This window comes from Notothenia rossii (assembly GCF_949606895.1).
Source record: "Notothenia rossii genome assembly, chromosome: 2".
NCBI lineage: Eukaryota > Metazoa > Chordata > Actinopteri > Perciformes > Nototheniidae > Notothenia > Notothenia rossii.
The window spans coordinates 32056630-32081902 of NC_136904.1; the positions used below are offsets into that span (position 1 = coordinate 32056630).

The following is a 25273-nucleotide window of genomic DNA, read 5'->3' on the forward strand; positions in this document are numbered from 1 at the left end:
ACCGAGACCGCCTGCTCTGAACAACCACTCACCGTACTGACCGCTTCTAAACTCATGCACGAGAATCGACGTAATCCATAGCAACGGCGCGTCACTCTTAGTGATTTATCCTTAGTATGAGTCGGTCTCAGCGGCTTTGTGAATAACTTTTAAGAAAAAACTCCTACGTAAAATGTTTTAGTGCGAGTTAGGAGCACTCCTAGCGGTAAGATAAAATGCTTTGTGAATACGGCCCCTGATCTAGGGGACACAACTCTAAAACGCCCATATGAAAAAGATCGGTTTACATTTTAATAATCAAATAAGTGTGTGAACATAACCAATAACCTACCATAGCCAATAACAAATAAATGTAGCTTATTTTATTGTTGTTGTTCATTCATATCTTATTTTACCTAGTTGACATTTATTTATTTATGCATATTTGTGTATCTCTCCAACTTTAAACAATATTTTTGGTTAACTGTCCTATAGTATACATTGGAATGATTTCAAACCTGTTTTTATTTATCCTAATAATTATAAAGGAGTGCCTTGGAAATATGTGTTTACATAATTTGTGGTCAAAACGTTTGAGACCCACTGAGGTAACTTAGACTAAAATTAACTATCTAAATACTCAGAGAGTCCTTAACCTCACTGAGCCTCTCAGTCCGACAGGAGAGCTCTCCTCCACCCTGGTTGTAGAAACATCTACTTCTTATATCCTTTAGCACAGCTAGCACCAGATTCTAATAACAACAGCGCCGGTACCGGTGCGCCCTCTCCCTTGCTCGCTCTCTCGCTACCACGCTCGCACTTTGGCTGTGAGCTGCGGGAGCCTGATAAGCCAACATCACCCACTTGCATCACTTACAGCGCCCACCGTACAGGGCAAATTAAACGTGTAACCGGGCTGAAAAGGGTGTTACATTTACTTAATTATGAATGTTGTTACATCAAGGCCGAACATTTGGATGAGCGCCAACGGTCAAAAATGTTTTTTCCCTCCCAGAGCTACCAGCGCAGCGCCCCCCAGATCTGGCGCTCTAGGCGACCGCCTGTGTCGCCTATGCCAGCAACACAAATACTACAAATCCAAGTAACAAACAATCAAAAATGAAAAAGGGTCGCAACTTATTATTATTATTTTATAAAAAAGAAAATTTGAGTACCTGGCTGGCGCCCGCTAGCAGCGGCGCTCATATTTCAGCTGCGGCGCTGCGCCGCCACTATTTGTATATAGGGGAAACACTGTACATAACATATTATGTAAGTAAAAAGACACACAGTAAGTTAAAGTATTATAATAAACTAAAAGTACCAAAAGGAAAATTATTTATTAAGGAAAATAGCTGGTTTCAAATAAAGTATGGTATATCCCTGGATTTCAATTTTTGACATATAAATGTGTGCTGTGTATTCAGGTTGAAGCTAGTTACTCGTATATTTTAATGTTGTGTTACTACTGTGAATCGGTTAAGTCAGAAATGTTTTTATCAAATATTTCTAGGAGTCAAAAGTATAAAATGGAATACTGAAATAATTACAAAAACCTAAAAACTGTACATAGTACACTCGAGTAAATGTACTGTAATATGTTCCATCCCTGTAACTAACTGAAATGCTAATGTAAGATGTTCAATTAGTATGCTGATATGCAAACATTAAGCAAGCAATTTAGAACATGTCAAGATCCTGACATTTAGTTTAGGATGTAGCATTTATAATATTAGCTTGTTAGCAGCTTGCATTACATTACCATGCTAACTAGCATGTGCCATTTGATAATTAGTATTAAAATGATTAGCATGTAATGTTGACATTCTATCAGGTTTACATATGTACCGTTAGTAAGCTAACCGGGAGATGTTTAGCATGTAGCATATTAGGGAGTATAGGGCTATGTTAAAGGACTTAGGCCTACAGTATATTAGTGCCTGTAAGAGGACTGCAGAGACACAACATGTGCAGCGTTGAAGTGCCCGTACACATTCACACCCACGCTAAGAGGTTGAAGGAACTGAGCGCAGCCTGAGCAGCCGTGTTTCCTCCTGCTCATCTGCTGACTATGTTAATATGATTAGACTGGATTATGGTAATGTGCAGGGGGATCTGGTGGGCGCGGGCGATGCCTTGCTGCTCTCGTTTCGGGGAATAGTTAATTGGTTGGGTTGCTTTGATGTTGTGGTGATGAGAGAAGGGGGACGGTGGGAAAGGCTGGCAAAGGCGCCCAACAACTCAAGCCCATTTTATTTTTGGCCTATGAAGGATCTTTGCTGGCCTCTGTTGAAAAGGAAAGAAACCTAATGAAACCAATGGGAAATGATGCAGATCTGAAGATTCACGTTGTGAATACGCAGATTACAATAATGGAGAGAAACATAGGCCACATTTGTATTCTCTCCTGCTGAGTGAAGCCTGTTGAGTCTTCTGTTGATGAGAGTTTTGTTTGTGGTCTGTTAGAGGTTATTTACATCTCCAGCTATAGTCATTATTACTTGATTGGCCAAGTACTGTGGTTCAAAATGTCCTCGATCCATGCTATTAAGAAATGTTGTGGTGTGTAGTAATTGACAACAGTAATGAAGCAAAAGTTGCATATGTTAACCTCACTTTTTGGTGCATCTTTAGTAGCTCATACAAATAAACTCTAGCCTTTCACAACTAAGGAGCTATTTTAACATCGTTATTATATAAGCCTCACAGCTGGAGAGGTACACAATGTGCAAAAAGTGTTCAGCTTTTTTAACGTTTCATTATCTACTGTTGCGGTGGGGTTAAAGCTGCTGCTCCTCTATTTATTTAAGACTTTTACGCATGTTGCTTTCCCGGCATCAGCACTTTTAGAACCAGCAGGTGTTCTGCCTGTAGAGGCAAAACCTGCTGTGATATTGGGAAGTGTAGATGAATATACATTTACTCACTTTAGACATTACTGTACAAATTGCTCACATAAGTACGCCAAGCCTGTTTGCAGTTGTGTCCAAGTCATGAACAACATCAATTGTTATATATTTGTAATGGTTACATTAAGCTAATGATTGTTAATTTTATTACCATGTTGTCAGGTTTCAAATAAAATGTGTCACGTGATAACAGTACAGTACCAGGCTTTCCCACAGGTTTGGACTCCAACCACGCTGTTTGGAATTGAGTCAGGATTGTGAAATACTGACTTCGACAACTTATATGTTTTGAGTTACCCGGTCTACCTAATCCAAAGCAAACGCGCTCTCGCTAAGCGGTCCTACGACGCTGGTTATCAACTCGGTAACTCAAGCCAGGGTTTCTCTGTCCGGCTGAGACATTTGACCAATCACAAACATGGAGAAGCGTAGTGACAGCGCAGCATCATACTTCCTGAATGAAAAGTGAACTATAATATTAGACAAATATGAAGAAGTTAAACATCCTTTCTCCACGCAGCGAGAAATTACTCCATTGGACCCCTTTCATAACATTGTAACATAACGGTGTAACCCCCCGCGCTGCTATTGACTATCGCTCCAACACATTGTACGTGATAGGCTAAGGGGCGTCCCGCTGCTTATCACCAGAGGTGGGAGTAACGGCCCCTACACACGGCGGCGTGCGTTGCCGCTTCAACGCTTCTGCCCATTCACTTTGAATGGGGTGACGTCACGATTCGCCGAACTGCATTGTGGGAGCAAAGTGTAGCATCTCTCGCGGTGCTCGCTGCAAAAGTAGAGCAATGTTCTACTTTTGCCGCCTCGACAGAGGTGTCAGCCAATCGAATCATATGCCAGTACAAGCTCTAGCCAATCAAACCGTGTGCTTGTGTGTCTGGGGCGGGAGATTCATGTGATTGGTTGTTGGTCGAGTTTCAGCCCCCCCCGCCGGCAAGCGACAACGCACGCCGCCGTGTGTAGGAGCCGTAAGTCCTACATGTGCAAGTCATGAGCAACGGCCCGTCCACACAGCAGCGTTAAAAAAATCTTGAAAAGCTTGGAGCTGGGCGTGTCTGAAAGCTTGGGGGCGACCAACAACCAATCACATGAATCTCCCGCCCCCGACATACAAAGCAATAGCAATGTTAAAACGAAGTAAACTGGATATAAAATCCCCAAACAGGCGAAAACGTACAAGTTTCACCCACTGTCTCTGCCACCTCCCTCCATGCCTGGTTCCTCCGGTTTGTATCCCAGTAAGTAAATAGGGACTGGTCATAAAGAACCGGGTGATTTGCTACCGCAATAACTAATTAGTCCTCCATTTTCAGGAATATAGAAAATTAACTGCGGTCGGGCCGCAAGTCTCAAGTCTTGACCTACAAGTATCAAGCAAGTCCCAAGTCACTGTGGTGAGAGTCAAGCAAGTCAAGTCATTGCTCAGGCCAAGCAAGTCAAGTCATACGAAATTCTGATGAATAAGCCCAGTTTCCGCATTTCTGCATCAGTTAAAAGACAGTGGTTATGAAAATAGATTTAACCCACACTATGATCTTCATTACATACACAGTTAATCATTTGACATCTAATTTAGACCGATGACAATCATATTAGATTAATATTAACCCTAGAACTGCAGACAATATAGCTAGGACTCAATCAAAAAGTCTGTTCAAAAAGGCAGAATTCCAGGTAAGAAAATCTTATATGGCATTTGCCATTACACATATTTTATTTAAATGTATGTTAACACTAGAACCGCCAACAGCGTCAGCAACTATATAGATATCATTTTCAAATCATTTAATTTGTTCCTCTTCATAATTTCCTTATAAACTAAGTAGGACGATTTAACACTCACTTAATTGGGTTAATTTTGAAATTGCTTCAGTTTATCATCATAACTGATAAAAAAGTTCAGATTCATTTTACAATAAATCAAGGAATGATGCACTTCTACAAACAAAAACAACATAATTAAAACATTTAAACAAACTACTAAAAGTAGATTTAAAATGATTAACTACATTATTCAAAAGTGTACAGTAACTTCTGATAATAACACGGGGGAAATAAGAGGCATCTCTTGTCCTCTCTCTCTCTCATGACAACCCGTCAGTATCAGGGTTAGTCTAAATGAATCCCTTGGCGGTTCTAGTGTTAATTTCCCCTATTTGTCTTCTCTTTGCAATGCTTAATCGATTTGAAACCAAGTCTACGTAGCTTAAACTTAACGTTAGCTTTCTAGCTAACACAACACATGCACGTACCTTTCTTTGTGTTTTTCTTTTTGTAGTGACGAATGAAGTTGGACGTTATGGTGGTCCTGTAACTGATCTTTATGCTGCAGACCCTGCATACCGCTGTTCTCTTCTTATTACCGTCATCGACTAAATAATCCTTGAATCCAAACTTCACTATTTTTGGAGTAAAGCTAGTCGCTGCCATGTTAACTGAGACTCATGCCTTCTAGTGGGTTGCCAGGTTTGCGCGCATGGCGCTATAATCACGTTGATCGAAAAAACTAAACGTAATATCTCAATAAAAAAACAAACGCAAATATTTAATTTTAAACAGTCAAGTCCTTTCAAGTCATCCATCTCAAGCTTAAGTCAAGTCTCAAGTCATGAATACCAAGTCAAAGTCAAGTCTTTTATCAATGTTAGTCAAGCAAGTCTCAAATCAAAAAACATGTGACTCGAGTCAAGTCATGTGACTCGAGTCCCCACCTCTGCTAACTACAGAGGGTGAAAAGAGATGCTGCAGCACAGGAAGTGTGAGAACAATAAAGAGCTTTTTTAACCTTAAAGCATGGAAACACGTCACAGTAGAGACACAACATACCTTTAAGATTAGGATTCAAAACGAAGACAAAGGTTGATAAGTAAAAATCTTGCAATTTTATTTGCATATAAAGGCAGCTAAATATATCACAATGAACTGAAAGAGAGAACTAACATTTCCATGAAGAGGGATACAATCAGAGAAAGAGCGAGAAAGGAACAGAGCACGGGAAGAGCATTTACAGCGGCAAAGTTGAGACAACTATTGGCAACATTTTTTTTGTGCTAGCAAGATTGCATTTACACACAGTGCAAAATTAGAAAAAAGAAAAGCAATAAAACACAAATACTATCAGATGTACACTTTAAAAGGACAGCTTTACCAGGTTTAGGCAGGCGTGTTGTTGGGAGCAACCAGCACCTGTTGGATTGTGACTGACAAATGTTCCTCTCTCATCCAAAATGAAAGTCTACCCTACTGGCAGAGTCCGTACAAAAAACATTAAAGAAAGAGCGTCTGATGGGAGCATTAAAGAAACAAGTCAATTATACTGGTGCATACAGAAGAAAATGCACCAGATTTTCATTTTTTTTTGTCAAACACTACTTTTAGTACAGATGTTTTACAACATGAATATATAATATATATTTATATATATTTTATACATACATTTTCCAAATTAGATCAGAAATCCATAATGGGATGTTACAAAGTTAATTTTAAGGGCTGTAATTTGATAGCTTTGTGTCCCTGCGTTGGTCAGGTGTTGTTTTGCGGGTAATAAATAAGGACTTTTCTCTGAGCTCGCAGAGAGTGGGGCTCTAGCTGAAACATTAAAGCTAGTTTAAGGCAGCGTCCCTGTCAGCCAATAAGAAAAGAGGAACTGACGAGAGAAAAAAAATTGATCAAAACACAAAATATCAGATGATACAACATAAAACGATGGCATCCATTGTCCGGCCAATGCAAACCAAACATAAAGAAATTGTACAAATTCACAAAGCATCATTTATCTTACAGATCTGACCAATATTTATCAAGAGCAAGATTGTTTAACCACAAAATCCCCCAGAAAAGGAGAATACCGGTGTTTCTTGCAGCTCTGTTTCAAATTCAACCAAATTAATTTGACATTGCATACATGTAGACTTTGTCACTCCTTTTTTTAAATATGATTTTTCCAAATTAACAAAGACATGCAGAATTGATGGTACTAGGGTACGGAGTGGACAATCATGTTGATATCCCTCATGATTCGCCTGTCATTATAACATTTACTTTTTTGTGACAATCTAACACCTTATGTCAGAAACGTAAACTTGAGTTAAAACCCCCAACACAAATATTAATTTGTTAAAGAAATAATGTGTGAAAAAATGAGCTTGTTTTGTAGAAAATAACTTTATGAAATCTTAATCAGAGAAAAATGTTTCCTAAAATCATTGCTCTCCTCAGATAATTTCCTGGATGATGTTGTCACTTTTACTTGTATTTGTAAAGTGATTAAAAGAAACCCGGAGATATCAAAAATGCTAACTTGCATGATGCAATTCTCAGAATGAATGAGATTAAATAACGTTGTTGTTCCTCTGGAGAAGAACAAACCCTGATATCTGCCACCACGCTGACTGGAAATTGACGCAGGAAAGTATTGTTGGAAACAAACACCGGGATTCTCCTTTGACCCTCCCCGACAAACCCCCGCCCCACATCTCCACATCTTCTCAATCTCAACAACAGCTTGGAGAAGACCAAAAAGTTTGCAAAGAAACACTTATAATTTTTTTTTTTTTAACTTGACATATTTATAGAAAAAAAAGGAGTTTATGGTGCACTGGCCCCTCCCCGCCCCCTCCTCTGGTCTCAGGAGCTGGAGGGGTTGGGCAGGTCGAACACGATGGGGGGGTTGGTGGGCTGGAAGCTGACGGTGCAGGTCGATGAGTTGACGAACGTCGTGAAGCCGTCCGTCATGATCCCGTAACCTGAGGGGGGGGAGGAGACAGACGTCAGCAACAGGAAACATGCAACACTATACACTCAGGGAGGACAATTCTGATAAAATCATTCCACCCACCAAATCTGTAATTTTTGTGCTAAATATATTTATTTTACTTAAATGTACTCTTGAAATTCAATATTTTCTTAAGAAATATTAAGTTTATCTGCTTTTTTTTTTCCTTTTACATTTTCTCGTTTAGGGTTATCTTTATTCTCAGTACCTTCGTGTATGCCTCCAAAGGCATGAAGTTTGGGTCGCACCCTCTTCTGCACCGTGTTGAGCAGCTCCACACAGCCGACCCGCTGCAGCTCCTTAGGAACCCAGTCTCGGAAACCTACACACAGAGACATGTTAGGAGGTCAGGACGTCTCAGTTCCACAGACTTCAGTTCCACAGACTGCAACACGTGACCTTAACTAGTTGGGTTTAAAATAAAGCAGCAGATAATCTGACCATCAACAAAGTAAAACAGTGACGAGCAAGAACCTTTTTTTTTCTCCTTAAAATGTGTTATTTAGGTGAGCTGAACTTTAATGAGGCGTGAGCTGTTCTTCGAGTTTTAAGGGATTCCAATTTATTTTTCTGAATCTGGTTGTTATTCATTCCTGGCTCTGATTCCTATTGTACGTGTACGGAAAAGAAAAAAGTCAGAATTCTGAATTTTTTCTCAGAACAAAACAATTTTTTTTTTTACATTTATTTAAAGATCAGAATTCTGAGAAAAAAGTTAGAATTCTGAGATTAAAGTCAGAATTCTGACTTTTTTTTAAAAATCCTCCCAAAAAAAGAAATCATGTGGCCCTAATCCTCTTCCGTATACGTGACATTAGAAATGTACTTTTTAATTTTTATTGTTACAAAAATCTTCTTTATTTAGGCTTCAATATGCTATCACTTGTCCTAATTGCCTACGTTTTCGTTATAAAGTAATAATTAAGAAACAGATATTCTCTTATATCTTGCTACATACATGCTCAAAGTCTCTCCTGCTGAAAATGCTTTGTCATATTGGACTTCCTCTCCTGCATGAAGTGCAATAGTTATATTTTGCTTAATCAGTTTTGACCTAATGAAGTAAACTTTTGAGCTCTAACTGAGGTCAGCCCCAACTGCTTTTTATATTTTGGCAGTATTTTCGCCCGTTTAGAACCAACCCTTGACACTCAGTGAATGAATAAACACCACTACTGTTTACTAGCCTTTTCCCCTTTTCCTGAGTTTACCAGTCAAACACATTCTTGCTGATGCAACTCGTTCTTCAGATTTCTTCGTCTTTTGTGCAACCCTTATTTTTATTCAATTAGTTTTGTCTTCTAGATTTGGAAAGCCCTCCTACATCTTCAACATCCTCCTCCCCCCAGCTCTCTCTCCTCTCCCATGGTCTCTCTCCAATCGTTTGCAGCGTCTTTCACAATGCTGCAAACTCGAGTTTCCATGCAATCAAACCGCCACAGCGGCGGCCGCAGCAGCAACCCTTCGTAGGCGAGAGGAAAGGAAATCACTCAATAAAGCCAGATGAAGAGCACAACAGCAAAAAAAATAAACTGGGGCCCAAACAACTAGAAGGAAAACTGAATCAGTGTGAAGTGAAAACAAAAAAAAAAATGTATTTTGTATTTCATAAAGTCAAACACAAATATTAAATCTGACTCTAAATACTACTGGATTTAAATGAAACCAGTGTTGGCTTTAGCGCACACACATCTATACACGCCGCCTGCTGAGACGCCTCCAGTGACTCCATACAGATTTGGAATAATGAGGCACAACCTCATTAGATATGGTGATGAGGGGGCTGTGATTGGTTAATTGGACTCACCGAGCGGAGGTCCGTGGGTCATCAGGATGTCGATGCCTTCAGGGACGAGGTTCCATTTATCCAGCAGAGACTGACCCCGAGGCAGGTTGAACCCCCAGCCGTTGAACCACGGAGTCCTGCAGAGACGGAGGGAGAGGGATCACATTAAAGGCCATGTAATGCATCTAACACAGGTGTTTTTTAACATGTAGTTTAGATATCACCAGAATAAAAATAAATAAAAATGTTTAAAGTTTGGTCATAATTAAATGACATATACGTTAAAAACCGATGTTGGTTCCGAAGTTTGCCGAGTACGCCCCCGATCACTCCCGAACGAGCGGTGACGTCACACGTGGCAAACATTGCCATTTGATCAAATCAGTCCAAATGGCAAGCAACGCGACAACTTCAGACAGCGACAGCGAGAGCGATCATTCAAGCTCAGATTCGGTGGGTTATCTGGATTCAGTTACAGAAGTAGAGAGTGAACCAGCTAGCCTTTCACTTCAAGGCATCTTGCCTTATCAGTACGAGCCTCCTGCCCGGCAATCGAACAACGAGGCAGAAACTTGTGAAAGAGAAGCGGATTCCGCAGCCGGCGAGACTCGAGTCGGCAATACTGAATGGTAAATTCTGTTTTATTTAATTTGACCTGCACTAAATGTCGATCTTAATTTGTCATCTGTTCCTCACACGTCCGGCAGATATTGTTTTTTTTTTTAATGTTATGTACAATATTCAGGTGTACATGTCAATGCTGTGAAAGCATGCCCACTGCAGATGAATGTGTATGCTGCAGAGAGATCTGGCAGGTGATGGAACAAATAGACAGTTTGCAACCTACTGACCAGATAGCAGAGTCCTGCATCGGGTCGGGTATCCGCGGGTAACCCGCAAAAAAGGTGATTTGCGGGTGGTATTTTTTCAAACGCTTTTTTCCAGGTTCGCTTCTGGGTAAAACAAAGATGATGCGGGTCCGGTTGCGGGTGTTGCATAATAAATATATTTAAACAATAATATTTTAGTTTAATGTTTAAATCCTCAGACCTCTCCTCCGCGGGACCGAGCATAATCATAACCTCTGCAGCGCATCTATCTGCTGCTGAGCGCACCACATTCTGAATGGCTAAGGTGAAGCTCTCTATAGCGGAGAATACAGCATTTTCAATAACTCTTCTTCAAGAGCGAAATCCAACGTCTGGGAGGCTTTTGGTGTCAACCTAGATGGAGAAAATAAACAACATCCCAGGCTTTTTGAGCCAAATATGCAACTGCGTGTGTTAATAATTGCACGTTGTCACTGCTTATATATATGCGGGTTCGGGTCGGGTTGCGGATCTTGTGCCGGCGGGTCGGGTCGGGTTGCGGAACTAATTGGCAATATGTGCGGGTAGCGGGGCGGGTTCGATACTGCACGTCACGGGTGCGGGGCGGGAGCGGGTCTTGAAAATCAGACCCGTGCAGGACTCTGCCAGATAGAAGACACCGACGAGAAACCAAGGTGCATTATTAGCCACCCAGGCTTTAGAGAAGGCTGTCTCAGTGTTTGGACACTGAAAATAGCGTATCTTCAATACAAACAACAACACAGAGCAGTTGATGGCCCACTACACCAGTAAGTAAATATTGATTGACCCAACTGCCTATTGCAGCTTTGCTTTTATATAATACTTTTAGTCGCTACAGATATGGTACACTTTTAAAGATACCATTAAACTCTTTCAAGCAGTCAAAAACAGCTTGGCTTTTATTTTTTCTGTGTATGCAAGTTCAATGTATGCTTGGGAAAAGAAACAACTACACATGTGAGGAAATATATAAGAGGTCTATGATTCTGTCAAGCAGTCATGTATAACCTCATATTTATTTTGTACAAGTAAAATACAAATATCATGTTATAAGCCAATTTGTAACAATTGCTACATAATAGTACTACATAACATTTTATTTTTTCCAAATATATTTATAATCTGTATACATTTTTTTCATTAGGAAGTATCGATATACAGCTTATCGACAGTTTGTACGTTGGTGCTGGGGTGTAGGCCTACTCGGCCCAAAAATCAGAGTCCCGCTGCCTGCATGTGCTGTAACCGAGATACGGAAGACTTACCCTGAACCGGGAGGCCGCTATCAGGGATTTCAATGGCCAAATCTGTAATTTGACATAAGTCATGCAGCTGAACTGGTTAAAATGGTTTCGCATGATGTAAATAATTTACAAAGTACATCATTTACAATATTATTTTTCCAAAGAAACATGTAAATATAACAACATTTTCCAAATCACAAGTTTGTAAGATTGTATTAATTTACTGTTTGATAAATAAAAAAGGGTTCTTTTGTTAATTTTTCACTTGTATCATTTGATCTTTATTGCAGTGTACATTAGTCTATTTTGGTATGTGCGAGCCCACAAATAATTAAAAGTGGTAAAAATAATAAAGATATTCAGACGTAATTCATTTTTGGCCTTACTTATTTCACTTCAACTTTTATATATTTCAGTCACTAGGCAAGTTCACTGTACTCTGGTGACATTTAGCTCAAGCTGGCATAACACCTGTAGTAACTTAATTCTTACCCGAGTTTTGTTCACAATCTTCCAGCACCCATGATCAATGTTTATAGCAATCAGGAAACATTCACAGCTCACAACTACACATCGCTTCCCCATCATGAATTGTTAGATAAAAAAAGTTTAGTGAGGTCCGGTTACACATATGTTGAGCGAAAATAGCGGAAGGATACAAAACAAACAATCTAGACGAGGCTGGTGTTTGCCACGTGTGACGTCACACAGCTGGGTTAATGGCTGGCAAGCTTTTCGCTACCGGAGCGGAATAACACGGGAAAGTGGCACACATTTCATGTTATTTGGGGGGTATTTATGGAAAGAATCATTGATGTTGATATGTCAAATGAAACAGTGGAAAGTGATGAAGCGATTTATTAACACAGAATAACATTTATTTTGGACATTACATGGACTTTAACACTGAGACTCCACCATGATTACGGCAAAGAGATCAATTGATATCTGGGAGCAAAAAGTATTTCTGAATTTATGCATATCCCTTTCATCTTGCTATTTCTTAAAAGCGGCAAGCAACTCTTGTTTTAAGTGCTTACTGTTATGTTTTGTGTCCTTATTAACTAGATGTACTTCATCCATTCACCTCTTGAGACGTTGATGCATGTTCAGGTTTAAGTTTTTTTGTGCTAGGTTTTTCCGAGTTTAAATAGGTAACATTTATAAATGGTAAATAAATACTGTACATTTAAGACATTGGAATGCAATGTAAACAATGCAAACGTAACACTCAGGGACACACTCATTGCATTTCGGTGTGTGACATTGAACAGCTTTGGTTCGGTAACACATTTGATTGGTTAGCTGTGGACAGTACAACCAGATGTAAACAGAAACTTGACACATTGTCACCCTAAACATGTGTTTTAGCAGAGAGAGACAGAGCAACATAAGCATGAATTCACCAGCAGGAAACAACCTTTACACTTAAAGCAGGAAGTGAAAATACACGAGGGTTACATTTGAAACAAGCACCTTAGAATGGTCGGACTGTTGCCTTGAATAGGGAGCGTTTGGTTTGACGCACCCTATTGGTTAGAAGAGGCTTTCAATTCAAAGAGGCATGATCAAGTTTAATTAATTTAAGAAGCCAGAAATATACGACTGACTGCCCAGGCCTTCTAGAAAAAAGTAAAGTAGTGAATTTCTAAGCAGCAGGGAGCCACATCATGTGTCATCCCCCATCCACACTGCTACTCAGGCTGCAGATTGATTGACAGCAGCCGGGCCACCTCCGGCAGCCTGGATGGGAGTCTGCAGCTCGGGGGTGACAGGCAGCGTCTCAGCCTCCCCAGCAGACACAAAGAGAGCCCGATGTGGCTGAGTGGGAATGAGGGATGGATGGATGCAGGGGGGTGAAAAACGGATGAAGAAATAAAGCGTGCCGCGTGGAGGTTGGATACAGGAGCGGGGGCGGGGGCTTCCGAGGGGAGAAAAATAAATCGAGTGGAGGCTGGTTGATAAATTGAGCCTTCATTTATCACAATAGTTGTAATGGCAGAAGAAGGCTGACAAGAGAGGAAAGGAAGATAGATTATCAGCACATCATTCCTCAGTATATAAGCTGACCTACTGCAAAAAGCCCAGAAAGAAATCCTTTCATTCTAGTTTTGCAGCAGAAGAGGCGCTGATGAAAAGATGATTTCCACTCTTTTATTCCCAGGTTACTTCGGGACAGACCGCTGAGTTCCGAGAACTTTCCGGTCACTTAGCGATGGTGCTGCGGATGCTATTTGACCGAGGGGAAATCAGGGCTCCACAAACATCAATAGGCTTTGTTACAGTGAGGGATAGCTGCTCTGGCGCTAATCAATACTCACTGTTCCACAGGAGGGCCAGCCTCAGCACACTCTAGATGTGTAAAACATCTCGACCCCTCCTGGTTTTTGAAACACAAGCAAACTCTCAGCTCAAAATAAAACACACAAAAAAATTCAGCGTGGTGAGAGAAAAGAGCATTCTCAGAACCGCCTCAGCCAGTTTGGGTCTGGTGCTTGAACAATATTGAGTGTTTGCGCGCTTCACAAAAAAATGAGGTGATGGCGGCGGACCTGAAGCTCTGTCTTTGATTTGCTCGCTCAGTCGTTGCCTCGTTCTCTCGCTCGGTGGAGAGCTGAGAAATTAGGTTAGAAATGAAATGTGAGGAGTGCACAGGGGAGTGAAGGCCACAGACTGAACTGATTAATTAGAACTAATCACACAAATCGGAGCTAATGGAAGTCTAATGGATTAATGGGAAGGCTCGCCACTTCACGGATGGATCTAGCGCTGCTGTGGAGGAACTCAGAGAGTTGTGAATCAGAGCCGAGCTGGCCAGGTCTGCCGGCTGCACACGGGCAGGCTATTTGTCTGGCGCTAGTTTTGACTAATCGCAACAAGGCCATACTTTGAAAAATGGCAAACGCATTTATTTCCCCCCCATTCAGAGAAACAAATTGTGGTTTCAGGCAGCACAAATAAATAAATAGCTGCAACGTTGAATTTGCCCCGTGTTTCACATGTTTTCCCCTGCATAAACACATTCATCAGGGAGATGAAACATAACCCCTGACATGAGCCGAGGATCCGCAGCTAGCCAAAAAGGTCCTGACTGCATGCAGAGCGAGGCGCTGCAGCTCCATGCCACAATGGCCCCATTGTCGGCTGTCTGCCTATGAAATATACCTTCCATGCAAGTGCATTTGTTAACCTCCGCCAAGATTAATGACATCCCGGTCACATAAAGGAGAGATTGTTTCCTGTGTGGCTGTGACACAGGTTTTATTATACTGTACAACCGAGTGTGTGTGTGTGTGTGTGTGTGTGTGTGTGTGTGTGTGTGTGTGTGTGTGTGTGTGTGTGTGTGTGTGTGTGTGTGTGTGTGTGTGTGTGTGTGTGTGTGTGTGTAGTGGGCAGAGTGGACGTCCACCAGCATCTGAGTAGGATGAAATGTTGAACAGAATGTACATTGCCAGTGTCTCAGTCTGTTCTCAGAGTGTGTATATGTAGATCAGCTTGTATGTGTCTGTGTGTGTGTTTGTGTTTGCGACTACATTCGAAGCAGAGTCTTTCCTTGACACTCGCCATCTGGAGCGCGTCGCTGTGGCAACAAAGGAGAAGCGTCTGGAGGCAGGCACAGTGGGAAGTAAAACACAGATCACGGAAATAGAAGTAGAAGTAAGAGAAGCAAGAAAGAATGAGAAGAGGTGTAAAGAACGAGGTAAGACGTAGTCATGTGGTCATGTGGTACCACGCCAGACGATGGTTTCAAGAAATACAAAAATAAAACTTACTTTAGGAAATATTCTTTAAATACAAAAATGCAGCTTCAAAAGGACGTGAAGCCCGTAACCATGGTAACTGGGACATGTAACGATTCCTCCCCCACTCCCCCCCTGGGAGTCAAACAGTGGAAACAGGTTCAAATGTGCAGCCTGGGCCGGCAGCGGAGGTGAAGCAGACAGAAGCCATTTAGCCCTCTTGTGCAGAACGTCAATATTCAATTAGGCCGGTGGACATCATTAGGACGGCGGGGCAGCGTCTCTCTGGGCGTGACATCGCTCTTAACCCCTTAACAACCCCCCCCCCCCCCCGCAACCTACTCTCTCTAAGTCCCTAGACAGAATATGATACCCCCTAATAATACACACACGCACAAAAATGCTTTGTTCCTCTCATTACGCCTATTTAATCCAACTCCTCCCCCACTTGATGGATAATTTTAACAATTTTCTTACACCTCACTGAAGTGTCTTTGACGTTTTTGTGTCAGTGACCCAGAAATGACGTGCTGGGTGCCATGGTCTTGTAATGAAAGTGTATTGTACTGATCATCATCATAAGGCGGTACTATTTTAATGAATGATGTTATTCAAATGAATTGGATTAAAAAACAATACAGGTCAAACCCCGACTCTTATCAAAAACGTCCTGATAAATTAAATAAAACACTATGATCCCAAACCACTGATCATTTTGCTGAAAATCTCTGAGGTTACATATTCTCAATATTTTTCTTTTTACCCTCTCTAACCTGCTGTTTCTTTACTGCCTGGCTTTCTCCCTCTATGTGCTCCACACATTCAGGTCAACCTCTCTTGTACCCTGTTCCTGAACTACACAAACACACACAGGTTCTTTCATTTACCCTGTGCAGGCAGACTGTTTACCAAACAGGGTGCAGACTCTCGGTGTGTCTCATTCAACACAAACCTGAGACCCAGGAGAACAGACCCCACAACACACACTCTGGAAAGAGGAGGCAAATACTGTCTGACTGTTTGTACCATTACAGCTGTAAAGACCCTGACTGTATTCATTTCTGCAGCCTAAAAACTTCCTGTGTACAAGTGAAACCCCCCCCCCCCCCCGCCAAAAAACAAATTATGGAGGAAATGTGTTTAAATCCAAAGAAGTTTGAAAGGGAACAACACGCACATGCACACAGATACATGTCCCTGCACAGCGAGACGGAGCGCTGTGTCTGTGTTTTGGTCGTGTTGACAGCAGCGATAAGATCGAAGCATGTCTCAGGTAGAGTATGAACCTCCACCTAAAAGCCACAGAACAGTTGCACCCTGGGATATCAGGAACAAGCCCTACCGTGACCAGCCCAGAGATAACAGCAGAGAGAGGGAGAAGAGAAGGAGAGTTGAGAGAGTGTGTGTACAGGTCCAGCGATCCATCCTGTCTGACCTCTGAGTCAGAGCGGCCCCGGGGTCAGCGGGGGGAGGGGTCTAATTGATCAACCTGTCAGAACCAATGAGGAGGGCCATGTTAATGGGACTTTTATAAGCCCCGCGGGACGCACCACCTGACCCTCAGAGCTGTATGAGTATGTGAAAAGCATGCAGTGCATGTACTGTGTGTGTGTGTTTGTGTGCGTGTGTGTTTGTGTAATCCCACAGCACAGCTAGCCTTATTAAAAGGAGCCAAGTGGAGACTCTGGCTGGGTTTTGACAAATGGCCTCTCAACACCAAGGCCACCTTTGCAAACTTTGGGGACGAGGTAGAAGGCGAAGACACAAGGGTGAAGGGGCCGTGTATGTAGGAGTGTGTATGTAGGAGTGTGTGTGTGTGTGTGTGTGTGTGTGTGTTTGTGTGTGTGTGTTTGTGTGCTCCAGCACTAATAACCTGTGCCTAGTGACTGATGGAGTGTGCAATGGATTAATCTCGCTGCAGACATGCTGCCAAACGCAGAGGCGCTAAGGGTTAGCAACCGGACTTGGCCCGCTTAGGAAAGGCTACAACCACAGGGACGAGTTGGTTCAAACTCATACACTTACACACACATTCACACACTCTTTCTCCCCAGGGTGTCTCTCCACGCTGAGATACAGCCAGTTGCAGTTTGACCTGCAGGCCCTAATGTAAAACAACCGCTGCATCAGCCAGCAGACGCTCCGCAGCACACACAACTGTGCCGGCAGCTTCCAGCCATCACTACATGCAGGTCTGAGAGCAGCACAGAGAGAGGAGTGAGAGGAAGAGAGAAGATAAGGGCAAGAGCCCAATATTGTAGCAGGAAATCAAATGAGAAAAGATGGTCAGAGTGTATCCCCGGCCCTCATTATATCCCCTTCTCCCTTCAACACACACTCATACTCTCTCCGGATCAGCACAAACATCAAAGCAATCAAAAACTAGAGACTGAAACTGCTTGTCTGGAAGTGTGACTCAATTCAATTTACTTTATTTTCCATGAGGAACTTTATTTGTGCCGTGGATAAATGAGATGTATAAAGCATGCATACAATTAAATACGTGCCCAATTTGCATTTAAAAGCTAAGGTTAAAAACTTGGAGTAAAAGCTGGAGGCAGTCAAAGTGCAACAATTAATATTGACAGAGTGTAAAAACAATTTAAACCCAATAACATTTCCCCCCTCAAGGGAAGACGCCATTGCATCTGACAGGTTACATTTGCTTTACAGGGCTCCGGTCTGACACCATTTAGTAAACATGCCTGACAGTGTTATATAGGCTGCACCAAGTTTGTCAAAATAGGATACTAGTGAATAAGGTCTCACGGAAGTGATTAAAACTAAAAATGCTGCCTTGGGAACACTTTGTTACATAAATAAAACACATGACAAAATTTGCAAGAACCACAGGTGGTGGAGAAGAACTCGCAGTGCCTGAATTGTTTTGGGTTTTTCCTGGTATTTGTTCTGATTTGTCAGAAACTGCTTTGAAATAAACACCTTTCATATTAAAACACAACTAAGACATTCCTAAAGACATTCAAGACATGCAGGTGCAGAGCTGTGGATGTGGCAGGTGGGGTTTGGGAGGAGCCATGAGTGTTATGGGAACACGGATGTATCCACATGTCCAACATGGAATACAAATACTTTGAAATGTGGATATGGACTGTCAGGAAGCTGGGCATGTCTGAAGAAACTGGAGACCAAAGTAATAACGAGGGGGGGGCTTTTCTGAGAACCTGTATGGGGGCAGGGGCCGCAGCCCATTCAACTTGCCCTGAGACACAGGGACAAGGGTCCCATTACCCTGCTCCAGCCTCGACCTCTGTGAACTTGATCCTGGGGAACAATGTAAGAGGGGGAAGGGTGGAATAGAGGAAGGGGGAGTGAAGGGAGGCAGGGCTGAGGATAATATCTCTGGGAAATAAGTGAGCTTTCCTCAGTGACAATAACTGCTGGACAAGGTTTCATTTCCCAGCTCTGCTCCAAGGGCCGGGCGGAAACCTTTTCCTCCGGGTTTCAAACAGGGAAAGTTGAAGGTGAATCGAAAGAACGCACTCCATTACACAGGTGTGTCTTTCAGGCCGTTTCAAAGCTGAACCCTTTCTTTCTGAGCACAAAGACTGCAGCTCCAAGTCTGCAAGTTAATTGAAAAAGCTTGAACATTTCAAACTTTCATTTATGACATACAATACTGGCAGCAGAAAGGAGATGAAACAAAATTATTTAAAAAAGGACTATTGTGTGATTTGGCCTTTGCTAGTCCTTGTGAGAATTCAGGGCGAATGCTGAAGGTCTGCGGCTCTATAGACTTGAACTGCATTTTACCAGAGGAGAAAAAACTCATAATGAAATTCTTTGAACAAAATAGCCCAGAGGGTGACATAAGAAGTTGGGACACTAAGACTTCAAATCTTGTTAAGCCGGATTGTGAAACACCAAAATCATTCACTCTTCTTCTATACATTTTCTATTATTCCTCTTTCCTACTCTGTGCTTGTGTTATCGAAGGTGAACCTGCTGTTCCATGCTAGCCTCCCTCTCCTGCACTAACATTGCTGGACAGTTAAATAAATCAAACATTGGTTGGAAAGAATCAGAGATATTGTTTTTTGTATTCCACACAATCTTCTTCTTTGTTGCTTATTAGGCTTGGAGTCTATATAGAATTTTTCTGAGTGCCTGCAACCATTTCAATTGTTCCCAATGAGGAGGAAGCATGTTTTGTGTGTACTGCTGGTTGAAATTATCTGATCTTTCAGAAATGTGCTGGTGTTGCCACTGTTGATGATCCAAAAACGCTATGGATAGACAGCCTCCCCCCAAATTGAACCAACAGTTCAGTCGGAGGTTCAGGTCATGGTCTCTGCTGATGTAGCTTCGACCTGCCCCTTTAAGCCCCATGTCCACACATGTGACCCGTTGCATGCATATCTGGTGTTGTCGATGCAAAAATTAAATTTGAACAAATCCTAATTTACATAAATTCAAAACCTGCATAAACTGGTTGTTGACATCCAAATCTATAACTTTAAGGATGCTGAGTTTTTTTCTTTTCTTAAATAGAGCATATTGCATCAACTACATCATGACATTACCTCACTCTATTGTCCATCTTTGAATTTACAAGATTCTCTGATGTATAACGAATGTCTATGGCCAAATTGTTATGTTTTCAAAAAACCCTCTGTCATCATGAAGGGATTGATCAAGCTAACCTTTGATATGTGACCTTTTGAAGTTATAATGATTACACCCTATATATTAAACTTCATATTTCCTAATTCTGTTTAACAGACATTAAAGATGTACATTAGAGGTGCTCTGGCTTACACAATGGGCTTTTCTTGACAGTCTGATGCAGATGATTGATCTTTTTATTATTTGTAACTGTGGAACAACTTTCCTTCTGAGGAAAAGTAGTAGAAAGAAAGCAGCAGCTTCTCACATCAGGGTATATGCAGGAATCCTGAAGTCAAATTGAATACCTTTTAAGACCTTTTTTAAGACCCTTTCCATACATTTTAAGACCTCATCACCACTTGGAGTTTTAACCGGTTACAATGGCGACACACTTTACCTCACATTGACTATATACAGTATTGATTGTCCTTCCTCCTTATCTTCCAACCATTTGGACGCAGACTTGCATTTCCCCATAACGATGTTGTTCAACAACCGGCGTAAACGGACCTTCACGCGCTACCAAGCAGTGAGCGTGCGATGTCCTGTTCAGATGACGTCAAATCCAACGGGATGCCATAAATAAACTGCACAGAATCACACAACACACCTACGCAATGATTACATTCAGGCAGACTGTAGAATACAACCTCTTTGGACAATTTATATACTTATTGAAAACAAGATACAAAATGTAATCACTTGGAAAATGCCGTTTAATACTTTTTAATAGCCTTAGTTTTCGCTAAATTGATTTATCAACTTTTAATACTTTTTAAGACCCCGTGGACACCCTGCACATATTGCTGTCAAAAAGCCGGGAGCACAACCTGCCTTGTCCTGACATGACAGACCGACCAGTGTTTGCTGGAGAAGTCAAAGGTCAAGGGGGGAGGACGAGGTGTTAAAGGCAACAGGAAGAGCCAGGGGGTCGATCCACTGCAGATACATGGCACTCATGTTCGCGGTTATTGTGTGGACCTCACAACGAGTGGATGCTCACCGGGGCGCGGAGACGCAGTGGCAACAATAGGCACAGGAAAGCACACAAACTGGCATTGTCAACCTCATGGGTTTGTATACTCAGAGCCGGAATACAGACAAAACAAAAACACACAAGGCTGAAACGGGCAGCCTGTCAGACTCAGGAGTTGGACAGAGGTACCCATAAAATATAAACCATGAAAACACACTAAAGGTTCATTTAAATGCAGTTGTTTTAGGGGAGAATGGTGGAAAAAGAATTTCAGTCGCAGATCTACAGATATCAATCTGTCTAAAAGATTGTGCCCTTTTGCCATTCATTTGGAATATTCCTTAAAATAAATGTCCTAAATATAACTGACTTGTTCTTCCATGGTTGGTTGTTTGCCTGATCACTGAATGGAGGTCCTAGTTTGCCCAGTTTTTTATTTATTTACGACACTTCAGCCCTGCAGACACCTGGGGGTCCCTGCCACCCACATCGGGTGTCTAAATCCAGCGAGTAGAGATAAGCAGAGTGTCGTCCTTGCCGCTGAAGCTGTGCAGAGGTCAGCCGGAAGGAAGGGAAGTGCTGCAGGACGATGTGAATGCTATCACCGGCGAGCAGCAGCCAGTCGGTAGGCTGCCCTTCTGTTTATAGAGCTGTCGTTGCCGCCGTGATTGATGGCTCGCTACAGACAATCCACATCTCCCTCACGGGCCACAGAGTGCGGTGGGAGACGGAGTGGGAGAAACCGAAGTGTGTGAGAGCGTTTGTGTGTGGAACACTGGGAAAAGAGAATACTGGGAAAAACAGTTCCAGCTGTGGTGAATGTTTAATCCATGATTTAGTCCTACACTGTAAAATCTCATGATCCATTTATTTAAAATCAACTTTGTATCGTGCCTCCTATGTCCTTAAATATTGTTGTCAGTTTCAAGGCAGGTGATCTTGAATTGTCAAATTGCATTATGTTGTCGTTATGAAATGTCAGATTAAATAATTGAAATTAGCCAAAGTATGAAACTATGAAGTTCAAGTTTAGGTAATTAAGAAATGAAGGCGGTGTGGTAAAAGATAATGTTTATGGACCCAGAACACGAAAGCTATATTTGATATGTGATCTTTTACAATCATTTAACCGAAACTCTTATCAAAAGCGACTCATTATAAATGTATTTAAACCTGTTGGCACAACCCAAGTGCAAAAATGATGCATGTTCATAAAACTTTATCAATACGCTGCTCTACCTCAAGGGCTACAAACACAAGGTTATTCTTTAGGTCAGTTGTCGGTTTTCAACAAAACATATGAACAGTTACTGCAAACAGTCTTGAAAATCTCATTCAAAATCCAGGGGCATTGATTTGATGCTACAGCAGCATACACTCTCCTGGGAAGCCTCTCAATAATCTATTTACCTTGGCTGCAGGAACTTTCTCCCATTCAGCCACGATAACACCAAGTGATGAGGTGATACTGTCTGACTAGTTTTAGGTCATCCAAAACATGTTGAATGGGGCGGAGGTCAGGGCTCTGTGCAGACCAGTCCTTCCTCTGAAGCAAACTCAAACTATTTCTTGAGGAGTTGGTTTTGCACAGAGTGACATTGTTGTGTTAAAACAAAATGGCCTGGCCCAAACTGTCATTGTGCGCTGTGGCTCCTTTCACTGGAACTATCCATCTGAAACCATGCAGCAGAGTCCCAGAGTACACACTTTCTATTAGTCTTCAGTGTGTTTATACTGTATTCCTAACGCAGCAATAGTACACTGTATATAGAGGACCAATCTTCAAGTGTGGACTGCTTTTAGAGGATAACTAAACTGCAAAAAATAACACCATATATCTGATTCAACTCCATTTAAAATTATTAACATTTCTTCCTTTTAAAACTTGCCATAAAACACAGTGGAGCTTGCACTTCTTTCCTTTCTATCCAAGACCTTCCAGTACTTAGCATCTCTCCTTTTGTATCCAGACTTTTTGTCACTGATGGTATTACTTATTCATCCAAGCTTCGGCTGCGCCTGCACTTAGGATGGTGACCTTTCACACTGAACTCTACAGAGAATAATGGCCAAGACAATCAGGTACACTTTGAGCTGACATCTATGTGTAGGTAGAAAGAAAGAAAAAGAGCCAGCGTGGTAAAAGGTGCTGGCTGTTACATAGTGAGGTAAAAGGTGCAGCTGGGGACACAGGGCTTCCTCTGCTTTTCAAATATTTATCCCCTCATAGCGTGAGACACCGCATGGGACGGAAAACAAGACTGAGCCCTGCTGGGTCCAGGATCTGCCGGTGTACACACTCATACATACCACGACAAACACAGCAAAGAAAAAAACAAACAGATGGGAAGATTCAGATGTCAGAGACATACACGCGCCCCGGTTGTAACCAAGAACAAAGTGTTGATAATGATGAATCTTATCTCTGGACTGAGCAGGTAGCCTGAGGTGGGGTTCAGGGCCGGAGCAGGGGACCGTCTGCTGACAGTTCGCCCTCACTCCCCGGCTGGTTGCTGAGCCATCTTGGGCACCAATCCAGGGGATTGTGATTGCATTTTATAGCCTCAAGGAGCCTCCTCGTGTCATGTATCCGTCCTCATGTCGCAGGCATCTGCTTAGCTCTGGGCTCTTCAAGTCCCCCCTGTGCTCCCTGCTGGGCTGAATCGTTTGATTAAATCTGCATTGCTCCTAATCATACTCAGAGCTCCTACCTTCCAATATACCTACTACTCCCTCACTGCCAAGAGACATGCTTATGCTTTTAGGGGTTTTGCCTTTCCTCTCGGGAGTTATATAGGTTTTTGGGCATGTACATGGTCTGCAAAGGCTAAAATCCTAAAGTCCTCTCCCACACACTCCCACCCTGCCTGAAACACCTCCATTGGACTCCTTTGTTTACTTCAGTAACATAGTAATCTCACTATGCAACATTGTACATGATAGGCTAAGGGGCGGGAGATCTCTAATTAGTTGACAATCACAACAGAGCCTGCCAGCTAACCAATCAGAGCAGACTGGCCTTTGGTTTCAGACACAGGGGGAAAAGAGGTGCTTGGCAGGCAGTAGGAGAAAAATAAAGAGCTTTTTGAACGTTATAGCATGTAGACATATCAGAGTAGAGGCACAAAATACGAACATGGAAATGATCATAACAGACCATTTATGTAAATATATTTCATTTAAAGAAACACGTTATTAGCCTGTTCAATTCTCAGAACCATGGAACCGCTTATTACCGCTTGCTCTCCTACCCCATCACTAAAGTATTCCTTATCAAGGTGACTAACCTGCACAGCCATTCGCTGCAATGCTATTCATTTCTTGTTAGTTAGTGCAGGTAGGCTGTTAACAGGCGACGTGCCATTAATTGTGCAGGTACAAGGGAAAACGTGACCCTGTTTCAGAGAGCTGCGGTGCACCGCCAACACCCTGCCGCTGTGTGTTTAACGGGCCTCATAGGGGAAAGAGTCTCACAGTGTGTTTACACAGTGGCATCTCTGAGCTGGTATTAATAATAGAGCCACTTAGCATTCAGAGGCACCGGTCTCAGCCACGCTGTTTGTTTCACAGGTCATTAAATTTATGCCGCAGCCCTAATGTTCATTACAGCAGCAAACTGGCCAGGGGTCTGTAACACTCGCTCACTGTCTTTAATCCCCCGCTGTATTCCTCACACCGGCTTTCTTTTCATCCCTGGCTTATTCTCCCGCTCTCACATCTCAGTACAATTTCTTGACAACAATCTTTTCCGGGTTTAATTAAAAGGAATCCACCAGTCTTCCTCCGACTTCATTATTTTACCACCTCTCACAGGCAAACAGTTTAATTCAAAACAAACCTTTAGAAATATTCTAGAGTGAAACAAATGTTCTTGAAAATCTACACCCTTCACAATTGTCGTTCTTCCACCTGTGAGAGCTGTAGCTGCTGCGCAGAGCTCCTGCTGTGAGGCCAGTTCTGCCAGTTTCACCTTGGTGGGCGAAGCTAGCGAGAGGAAGCTGATCTCTGCTCCGGCTTAACGGCTGGTGATTCCTCTTCCACTGTAAACAAACCAAAGTCACCAAGCTAACCTAGACTAGAGGTCACAATGATAGACAAAGGCACACAATGGCAAAACTAATTAGGGGTTTTTATAAGGATTTTACTGAAATGACAAGACCGGAAGACCAGAGGAACTTGTATAAGCTAAAAGGGAAACATAAATAAATAAGTTCATGATACAGGCAGATTATTTTCTGTTTTGGTTATTAAATCTTCTCTTTGTCTGTTTTTATACTCCACTTGTCTCTCTAAACCCATTTCATCAGGTGCTTCAGCAGACAAACATTGATTTTACCCATCTGAAAAAAACACAGACTTCC

General features: G+C 42.1%; 2 protein-coding genes across 4 annotated transcripts in view; both read right to left on the bottom strand.

Annotated features, from left to right (window-relative positions):
• Nucleotides 1–5578, bottom strand: part of LOC307029081 (uncharacterized protein) — a 28576-nt gene extending 22998 nt beyond the window's left edge. For both annotated transcript variants that reach the window (XR_013805216.1, XM_079664684.1), the window contains exon 1: nucleotides 5162–5578. The gene's annotated coding sequence lies outside the window, so the exon portion shown is untranslated. The remainder of the gene's footprint in view (nucleotides 1–5161) is intronic.
• A 190-nt stretch (nucleotides 5579–5768) lies between these two features.
• Nucleotides 5769–25273, bottom strand: part of mpped2a (metallophosphoesterase domain containing 2a) — a 57580-nt gene continuing 38075 nt past the window's right edge. For both annotated transcript variants that reach the window (XM_079666496.1, XM_079666497.1), the window contains exons 5-7: nucleotides 9494–9609; nucleotides 7895–8008; nucleotides 5769–7657 (exon numbers count right to left, since the gene is read on the bottom strand). In XM_079666496.1, coding sequence (XP_079522622.1) covers nucleotides 7539–7657; nucleotides 7895–8008; nucleotides 9494–9609 — 349 coding nt within the window. In that variant the 3' untranslated portion in view covers nucleotides 5769–7538. The remainder of the gene's footprint in view (nucleotides 7658–7894; nucleotides 8009–9493; nucleotides 9610–25273) is intronic.